This window comes from Oryctolagus cuniculus, chromosome 6 (genome assembly GCF_964237555.1).
Source record: "Oryctolagus cuniculus chromosome 6, mOryCun1.1, whole genome shotgun sequence".
Lineage (NCBI taxonomy): Eukaryota > Metazoa > Chordata > Mammalia > Lagomorpha > Leporidae > Oryctolagus > Oryctolagus cuniculus.
In genome coordinates this window covers 59,484,601-59,494,466 of record NC_091437.1, presented here as the reverse complement: position 1 = coordinate 59,494,466, position 9,866 = coordinate 59,484,601, and the positions used below count along the sequence as shown (strand labels likewise).

The following is a 9,866-nucleotide window of genomic DNA, read 5'->3' as shown; positions in this document are numbered from 1 at the left end:
GTCTTTCCTAGAAGTCTTGTTCACATCTAACTCTGTGGCAGTGTGAGGAGCTGACGTCACCTTTTTCAAGTCTCTCCAAAGCATCTATCTTCGTTTCTCAATATGTCTCACTGGGCTAAACCATGCCGACGTCATGTTCCTGGATTACTGAGTCTGTCTCCTGGAGCTAATGAACCTAGTTCATGAACTAAGAATTCACTAGATCACACCATGCGGGTAGAAGCAAAACTCGTACAAACCGGTTTGGGAAAACAATGAGTGACTGGCACATATTCTGCTCTCCTGTCGCAGAAACTCAAGTGTGGGACAGGATGTAGAGACAGCTTGAGTCTGGCCTTTGCGGCCCTGGAGGGAGTGAACCAGCAGATCAAAGACCTGTCTCTGTCTCTCTCTCTCTCTCTCTGTAACTCTGACTTCAAATAATTTTTTTTAAAGTGCCAGGGTTGAGTAGCAGGTAGAAGCTGCCGCCTTGACTGGCATCCCATATGGGCACTGGTTCAAGTCTCTGCTGCTCCACTTCCTATCCAGCTTCCTGCTAATTCACCTGGGAAAGCAGCAGAAGACAGCCCAAGTGCTTGGGCCCTGCACCCATATGGGAGACCCAGATTAAGCTCCTGGCTCCTGACTTCAGCCTGGCCCAGCACCAGCTGTTGCAGCCATTTGGGGAGTGAACCAGCAGACAGAAGCGCGCTTTCTCTCCCTGCCTTTCAAATAAATAATCTTTTTAAAGAAGAGAATGGGGGCCGGCACTGCGGCTCAACAGGCTAATCCTCCGCCTAGCGGCGCCGGCACACCGGGTTCTAGTCCTGGTCGGGGCGTCGGATTCTGTCCCGGTTACCCCTCTTCCAGGCCAGCTCTCTGCTGTGGCCAGGGAGTGCAGTGGAGGATGGCCCAAGTGCTTGGGCCCTGCACCCCATGGGAGACCAGGATAGCACCTGGCTCCTGCCTTCGGATCAGCACGGTGCGCCGGCCACAGTGCGCCAGCTGTGGCTGGCCATTGGAGGGTGAACCAACGGCAAAAGGAAGACCTTTCTCTCTCTCTCTCTCTCACTGTCCACTCTGCCTGGTAAAAAAAAAAAAAAAAAAAAAAAAAAGAAGAAGAGAATGGGGACAGCTGGTAAAGAATTCCTCGCTGATTCCCTCCCAGTCATTTTTTTTTTTTTTTTAAGGAATTTATTTATCTATTTGAAGGGCGGAGTTACAGAAAGGCAGAGGCAAAGGCAGAGAGAGAGAGAGAGAGAGAGAGAGAGAGAGTGTCTTCCATTTGCTGGTTCACTCCCCAAGTGGCTGCAATGGCTGGAGCTGGGCCAAGCTGAAGCCAGGGGCCAGGAGCTCCTTTTGGGTCTCCCACGTGGGTGCAGGGGCCAAGGACTTGGGCCATCTTCTACTGCTTTCTCAGGCCACAGCAGAGAGCTGGATCAGAACTGGAGAAGCTGGGTCTGGAACCGGCACCCATCTGAGCTTTACCCGGTATGCCACCGTGCTGGCCTTCCCAGTCATCCATATATATATTTCCATTCCATTTCCACAATGGCACTTTGAAGTAGTTTTATTCTTTTCCCCATTCACATCCAAGGAAACTGAGGCACTGAGAGATTAAGGATGCAGGCTGAGGCTACACAGGCAGAAGGTGGCACTACAAGGAATACTGTAGAATATTCTAGAGGACAGGGCCGAATCCTCGGAGTCTTGAGCTTCTGACCATCCTCACAGACCTTTCCAACTTCTCCCCTCTGGAGGATCATCCCTTCCACTGACTCCAGCCCCAGGCTCCCCAGCCCCAGACAAGGCAGCAACAGCCACACAGCAGCACTTGTGAAAATCAGACTTTTTAATCATCTCATATCTGAACCCAGTAAGGGGGGGAAGCACTACACATTTTCCCCCCCTTGAGATTTTGTTTGCAAGAATAATAGGTCAGAGGTGCCTCTTCCATAGGAAACTGACATCCCTTATATCCTCAGGGTTTTATTTTTTTAAAAATGCATAAAAGTGGAATTTCAACCCATATGCATGCCACATATTTCCTGCCCCACCCCACCCTCTACAGTGAACCCACACCCCCAGAGGGACTCCTTTCTGTAACTGGGAAACAGAATGTGAAACAAAAACCCATTCAAGTGGCCAGAGATACCAGAAATAACCCAAGGCCATTTACACACACAACACCCAACACAGGGCAATCCAAAGGGGAAGCTTCTCTACTTGGAATTCAGGGCCCCACACTGCAAATGGCAGGGGCCTGAGCTATCCTTATAGATCATTTGAAAAATCCTTCCACTGGACACGCCCCTTCATTACAAAAGTATGCAAACCATCTTGATATAAATGGAAAACAGGTGGGCTGCTCTCTCCTTGGGACGCGTGAGCATGGCTAACATTCCCTGTATGGAATTCATGCCTGGCTCACTGCCCCCCTCAGAGGACAAAGGCTGAGGATGTGGGGGGAGCAGCAGGGCAGGGGCCAAACTCTGGAGTCAGAGGGGAGACACTGGAGCCACGCCAGGGGCTGGGAACATGGTCCCTGTGGGGCCAGCCAGTGGGGGAGCTCAAGGTCAAGTGAACCTCAGCTGGGCTGCAGAGCGGACCCCGCACTCTGCACCCCACACAGCCTGGAAGGCAGAGGTCAGAGGGAGAAGGATTAGTCCACTTTGCTCCCTGACGAAAGGGCCTGGGACCACGGGTGGCTGTTTCAGAGTTGCCGAGATGGATGCTTTGTGTCTGGACAAGTACCTGGTTCTCTAGTCCCATCTAGTCCTCTGCCACTGCAGATCCCAGCAGAGCTGTCAGGGGGAACCTGGCAGTGGGAACCAGCCCCTCCACCAAGAGCTGCTGTTGCCACACGGGTCAGGGGCCACAGAGGCACAGTGGTGGTGGTGTTGGGGGATGAGGGGAAGAGGAGAGGAAGGGCCGCCTGGGACCTGCCTCATGACTGGTGAGCAGACTGTGTCTCTATTGCTGCACCTGCTTTCAGGAGAGCACAGCGGTGGGATGAGCCTTGGGCCTGGGCAGGAAGGGGAAAGTGAGGGTTCCATTGACAGGGCCAAACCTCAAGGGCTTGCCTGGGAAGTACCGTCCTCCGAAGAAGGCGCCAAGTGGGAGTACGTCGGGGCGGTCTGCTCCCGGAGCTGAGAGCCCAGGGAGAAGCCAAGTGATGAGTGTGTCCAGATGCAAGATTGTCAAAGGCTGGCTGGCAGTGGGGGGACGGGGATTCTGGGCTGTCCGCCCCGAGGGAAGGGACTGCAGCGTCCTAGGATGGCTTCCCAGCATTCCTGGGGCCTCTCCCTCCAGCGCCTGACTCCGGTCTCGGGGGTCCCCGGGGAAAGGGGCAACGACTTCAGGCAGTGTCATTTGTCTAAAACTAAACCGGAGGGAAAGAGGTAGCTGCAAAACTCTGAGCCACCTCTTCCCCCGCCTCCCACCCTGACTTGGAGACACAGCCAGATCCTGGGCCAGAGAGGAGGCAGGAGGAGGAGACAGGGTTGGGGTGGGGGAAGAGGAGCTGGCGGCCTCCCTGGCCCCGGGTCCCCAGCCGGCCGGCAGGGGGCTCAGTGTATCTTGCCCAGCTGGATCTTTTTCCAGGCTTCCGAGGCTGTGAAGATGCAGGAGTCCAGGATGCCGGCCACAGTGAAGGTCCCGCCAATGATGGCACAGATCTGAAAGACAGCAGGGGCAGGGGGCCGGGGCCAGGGCTGATATCAGTGCGAAGGAAGTGCCAGGCCAGACCCCTCCCAGACCACCAGATGTTGGGTCTGCACCCACAGACGCTCTGTCCCTTTATGCCCAGTATGCTTGCCACCTGGTCATCAGCAGGGTCTGGGACACACAAGGGAATCACTCCTGCGACAACAGAGACAGTGATAACAAAGGCAATTATCGCTAACCCCAGGGCCTTTAATTTCCATATAAACTCTCAGGATGAGGAAGGGGACTTGACCCATTTCACAGGCGAGGAAAACAGGGCTTAGGTGACCTGCACAGTGACGAGCTGAGCTCAGGCATGTATCGGCCCCGGATCCTGTACTTAAATGTATCAGGGGCAGGCATCTAGCCTGCCAGGTAAGATGCACACATCCCACAGGTGGAGTATCTGGGTTCAATTCTTGGCTCTGGCTCCCGACTCCAGCTTCCCACCAATGCAGACCCTGGGAAGCAGCAGGTGATGGCTCGAGCAGTCCGGTTCCTGTCACCCACATGGGGAAACCTGAACTGGGTTCCCAGCTCCTGGCTTTGGCTTGGCCTGGTGCCGGCTCTCATGGGTATTTGGAAAGTGACTCTGTGGATGGGGACTCTCTTTCTTTTTCACAATATTTACAATCCCATTTCAGAGGGGCTTCTGAAAGACAGTGCCACCAGCCCAGGGCCATTCAGTGCTGGGACTTGAGCCTGGGTCAGACAGATCCAGGCCTAGTGCTGCCTGGGACCAAGATGGGGGAAGGGCTGAATGCGCAGCACTGGCCTGGGTGGACAAGAGCTAGAAATCAATCTCCCATTCTCAGAAGCCTAGCCCATCGGCGAGATGGATGGTAAGCAACTCATCACACCACTAAATGCAAAACAACAGCCAAGTGCGTGCCGCATGCAGGCAGGCCTTGCCGCCGCCAAAAAGCTTTCCTGATGGTACTTTTTTTTTTTTTTGACAGGCAGAGTGGACAGTGAGAGAGAGAGAGAAGAAAGGTCTTCCTTTTGCCGTTGGTTCACCCTCCAATGGCTGCCGCGGCTGGCGCGCTGCGGCTGGCACACTGCACTGATCCGATGGCAGGAGCCAGGTACTTATCCTGGTCTCCCATGGGGTGCAGGGCCCAAGTACTTGGGCCATCCTCCACTGCACTCCCTGGCCACAGCAGAGAGCTGGCCTGGAAGAGGGGCAACCGGGACAGAATCCGGAGCCCCGACCAGGACTAGAACCCGATGTGCCAGCGCCTCAAGGCGGAGGATTAGCCTAGTGAGCCGTGGCTCTGGCCGGTACTACCATTTTTATCTATTTGAATCATATTTAAAAATATTAGCAAGACACAGGCAGAGAGAGAGAGAGAGAGGATCACTCATCTTATTTCCCAAATGCCTGCAAAGGCTGGGATGAGCCAGGCCAAGGCCAGGAGGCCAGAACCCAATCCCACAGGCATTAAGTCAATACTGCTGCTTTGTAGGTTGTACATAAGCAGGAAGCTGGAATTGGGAGCAGAGCCAGGACTCGAACCTAGGCACTCTGATACGGAGTCTTGGATATGTCTCAACTGCTGGGCCACACGCCCACCCCAACACACTTCTTCATTGCAGGGGGCTGTCCTGGGCATGAAAGGGCATTTAGTAGCATCCCTGGCCACCACCCATGAGACACCCGCGGTACCGTCTCCCCCTTGTTGCAAGAGACAAAGTGTCTCCAAACACTGCCAAATGTCCCCTGAGGGTCAAAGTCACTGAGAATGACTGTAGTCTGGGGTGGGGTGGGGGGTTGATAATGTCTGCAGTATGTCTGTACTTTCTAACTTTGCACCATACCACACTACACTAACCACGACATGACAGACAATACTTACACGGCTCCTTCTCTGGGCCAGGCGCAAGTGCTTCAGGCCAGCTACACCCCCAGTATAGGCACCACTGTCTCACAGCAAAGAAAACTGAGACATACAGACCCTCAAACACTTGTCCAGTGCCACAGCAAGTGGCCAAAGTGAGGTTTAAAATTTCAGGGACTGTCGTCTTAACATGACATTCTGTGGCATTGCAGGTACAAAATGCCCACCCAATTGAATTACATTTTGTTCCTGGGTTACAATAGTTCAGTTTAGGGCCCGGTGCTGTGGCGTAGTAAGCTAAGCCTTCACCTGAGGTGCTGGCATCCCATATGGGTGCCGGCCTCATGTCCTGGTGGCTCCACTTCCAACCCAGCTCTCTGCTTGTGGCCTGGCACCCGCATGGGAGACCTGGAGGAAGCTCCAGGCTCCCGGCTTCGTATCGGCTCACCTCTGGCCATTACAGCTATTTGGGGGAATGAACCAGCAGATGGAAGACCTTTCTCTCTGTCTCTTAGTCGGTAACTCTGCCTCTCAAATAGACAAATAAAATCTTTAAAAAAGAACCCCAATGATTTGGCTCACAATTTTTTTGCTTTGCAATGGTGTAGAAGTGTGCCCATGTCTCATGTCCAGCACAATAATCAACAAATCATGTGAGATATTCAACGCTTTACTGTTTTTTTAAAACTTTTTATTTATTTGAAAGTCAGAGTTACACAGAGAAAGAAGGGGAGGCAGAGAGAGAGAGAGAGAGAGAGAGAGAGAGAGAGAGAGAGAGAATCTTCCATCTGCTGGTTCACTCCCCAATTGGCAACAATGGCTGGAGCTGCACTGATTCAAAGCCAGGAGCCAGGAGCTTCCTCCGGATCTTCCCACGTGGGTGCAGGGACCCAGGGACTTGGGCCATCCTCCACTGCTTTCCCAGGCCACAGCAGAGAGCTGGATCAGAAGAGGAGCAGCCAGGCGTTGAACTGGCGCCCATATGGGATGCCAGCACTGCAGGCAGCGGGTTTACCTGCTATACCACAGTGCTGGCTCCAACACTTTACTATTAAGTAGAGTTTGAGTTAGGTGGTATTTGCCCAAGTGCAGGGTCATGTGCAAGTGTTCTGTTTAAGGTGGGCTAGGCTAAGCCATGATGACTCGATGCATTTTTGACTTAGGATGTTTTCAGCATAATGGACTTATCTGGGTGTGGCCCCATCGTAAGTCGAGGAGCACCTGTACCAACTTTGTATTGAAGTTGCTAAACTTAAACTTCACTGATGACTTATCAAACTCAACATCTGATGGCCTATAGATTACTTACTCAGGACTTCAAAGAATGAATTCAATGTCCACAGGAGTCAGGAAGCTCCCTCGCCTCCGCCCCCGCCCCCACAGGCCCTCCAAGACTGCTAGGAGCCACAGGGGAGCGGTGGGAAGAGAGCCAGCCGGTGACGTGCAACCCCTGGAGGACTCTGGGAGATGGCAGTGCCTTAATGGGTGCCAAGTGGTGGGAGGCCAGGAGAGCGAAGGCAAGAGGGATGGGTGAATGGACCTGGTGTTTATTTTTTAAATGGCATTTCCATGGGATGAGCTAAGCAGAGGCCTGCACGGCCCAGGACAGACAGAGCGGCTCTGTACGGGCGAGTTCTAAGTGGAGCAGCTGGCATTCCAGTAATAACAGCCCAAGAAACCGGAGCAGCCCCCCAGCGAGTGCATCGGATAGCAGGCGCTGGGGGGATTATGCTGAAGTGTTTTGCAGTGGGCGAGGCTCCCCCGCCAGCCTCAGCGCATGACGCAGTGGCACTTTTCAGGGACGATGACGGCAGGGGAGCGGTTTATTTCGGTAGAGTGGATCAGATGATGGGAGATTTTATACCGCAAAATGCTTTTAGAGCTTGGCTCATAGGATAGGAAAATATGACTTAAGTGCAATGGAGCAAAAAATAAAAAATAACCACACACACACACACACACACACAATCTGTATTCATCTACACACAGTTTGGAACCCAACTCTCTGTGACTCACAGACACCTGGCACCGGGTCTGAAGTCTTCTTTCACTGAAGCCTCGAGCAGGGGGAGACAAAACATGTGTTGGGTACACAAGAAAACACACGGCTTATGGGGAGACTGAGGCACCGGCAGCAGTCAGCCTTGGTCACAGAGCGAGTGGCTCTCGGCCCCAAGCTGAGCTCCTATGTGTGTGCACTGATGCCACTGAACTTGATTCAAAAATGTGTGCCCCCATTATTCCGTATCTGTTGAAGAGGCTGGCCACTGGTCAATGGAGGGGCTCTGTGTGTTGGAGGAAATCCTGGCACGTTCCATGGAGGTCCCTCCAAGCTGAGGGGATTCCGGGGGCCTGCCCACTGCTGCCATAGGCAGTCCCTTCTCAGCTGCAGGGGACACATTCCAAGGCCGCCAGTGGACGCCAGAAAGTGGGAATAGTATCCAACTCCATACGTGCTATGTATTTTTCTATGTACACATACCTATGATAAAGCTTATTTGATGCAGGATGGGAGCAGGTGTTCAGCCTGGCTGTTCAGATACCCACACCCCACATTGAGTGCCTGCATTTGACTCCTAGCTCCAGCTCCTGACTCCAGCTTCCTGCTAATGCAGACCATGGGGGACAATGGCGATGGCTCAAATAATTGGGTCCCTGCCACCCTCGTGGGAGACCTGGACTGAGGTCCCAGTTCCCGGCTTCAGCCATGGCTGCTATAGGTATTTGGGTGAACTAGTGGATGGGAATTCTCTCCCCGTCTCTCTCAAACAAAACAAAAACACTCTGGGAGATAAAGCAAAGAACTCCCACATGTTGTTCTGCGTGCAGGAAGGCGGGGAGAACCAGGCTTCTTTGGGGGTGCCAATGGCATGACAGGGAGGTGCACACCTTCTTGGACGTGGTGGGGCGGGGGTGCAGTGAGAGCTGGGGAGTCCTCAGGGGTTTTGCTGCTGCGGCAGGCTGAGGCCTGTCACTCACTCACGCTAGCTGTGGGGGAGCTCAGTGGGAAAGCCAGCCCTACCTTGCTGATTGCCATACTGCAGAAAACACCTGTGGGATGCCTAGCACTTAGCAGGTGCTCAGGAAATGACCTAATCTCATCTTCCAGTCGACCAGAGGGCTGCGACCTTGTTGCTAAGGCCTGGAATTTTCTTTTCCTTTTTAAAGATTCATTTCTTTGAAAGTCACTTCGAGAAAGAGGGGAAGAGAGAGGGAGGGAAAAAGGGAGGGGGAGAGAGAGAGAGAGAGAGAGAGAGAGAGAGAGAAGGAGAGAGAATCTTCTATCCACTGGTTCACTCCACAGTTGGTCAAAGCCAGGAGTTTCTTCTAGGTTTCCCATGTGTGGGGCAGGGGTCCAAATACTTGCACCATCTCTCACGGTTTTTCCCAGGCCATTAACAGGGAGCTGGATCAGAAGCGGAGCAGCTGGGTCTCAACTCAGCGCCCACATGGGATGCCAGCATTGCAGGCAGTGGCTTTACCTGCTGTGCCACAATGCTGGGTCCTAAGATCTGGAATTTTCTAAACCTCTCTGAGAACCACTTTGATTGGAAAAATGGGCAAAACACCACTTACTCTCCCAGGACAGGCAGGCCCTGGGAGAGTACCTCCACTCTCCGGCTGGCACTCGAGGCAGGGGACAAGTCAACTCACAGATGAGCAGGACAGCAAGGGCATCCCAGGCACTGCAGGTAGGTTCTGTGCAGCTGCCCTGTGAAGCCCTTACAGCAACCCATAACACAGACCGGGAAGCTGAGGCCCGGACTGAGCGCTTCCTCGGGGCAGTGCCGAGCAGCATCAGTGATGACGGGCATCCTGCTGGGGCAAAGCCCTTCAGGCCAGAGCGGCTCTGGGTCTTTGCCCAGGTGGCAGGGGTGCGGGTAGAAGGCACCGTGTCTCCCCAGTGCCCTGTGCCTGAGTGCCGAAGGGAAGGGGGCAGGGAGTGAGTGACAGAAGACGAGGGGGTGGGTCTGACAGGGAGTGAATGACGCACACTCCCGGGGGTGTCGACCAGGAGCTGGGGGAGGCAGTGCCGGGAGGCCCAGGGGTGCAGGGGGCCTTGTGCTGTCACAGAGAGGGCTTGGCTTTGAGAGTGGCAGAACTTGGCTTGGACTCACCCCACTCACATGCCCTTGTGGCCCCCCACTTCCTGTGCCTTGGGTTCCTTCATTTTAAAAACAAGACTGCTCCTCGCCCCTCAGGACTATTGTGACGCAGAGTGAGAGCACCCGTGGCCTGACCCCCGGCCCTCACTGCTGCCCATCAATCTCCCCATCAGCCCCCACGGCAGGGGACAAGCTCAGCCAGGCAGGGCCACCCCAGCCAGTGCGAGCAGCCCTGCCC

The 9,866-nt window shown here is 54.1% G+C and overlaps 1 protein-coding gene across 4 annotated transcripts in view; it reads right to left on the bottom strand.

Moving 5' to 3' along the window:
• Positions 1 to 1,813: 1,813 nt before the first annotated feature.
• ERGIC1 (endoplasmic reticulum-golgi intermediate compartment 1) overlaps positions 1,814 to 9,866 on the bottom strand; it is a 109,199-nt gene continuing 101,146 nt past the window's right edge. For all 4 annotated transcript variants that reach the window (XM_051843621.2, XM_051843619.2, XM_008255393.4 and 1 more), the window contains one exon: positions 1,814 to 3,656. In XM_051843621.2, coding sequence (XP_051699581.1) covers positions 3,549 to 3,656 — 108 coding nt within the window. In that variant the 3' untranslated portion in view covers positions 1,814 to 3,548. The remainder of the gene's footprint in view (positions 3,657 to 9,866) is intronic.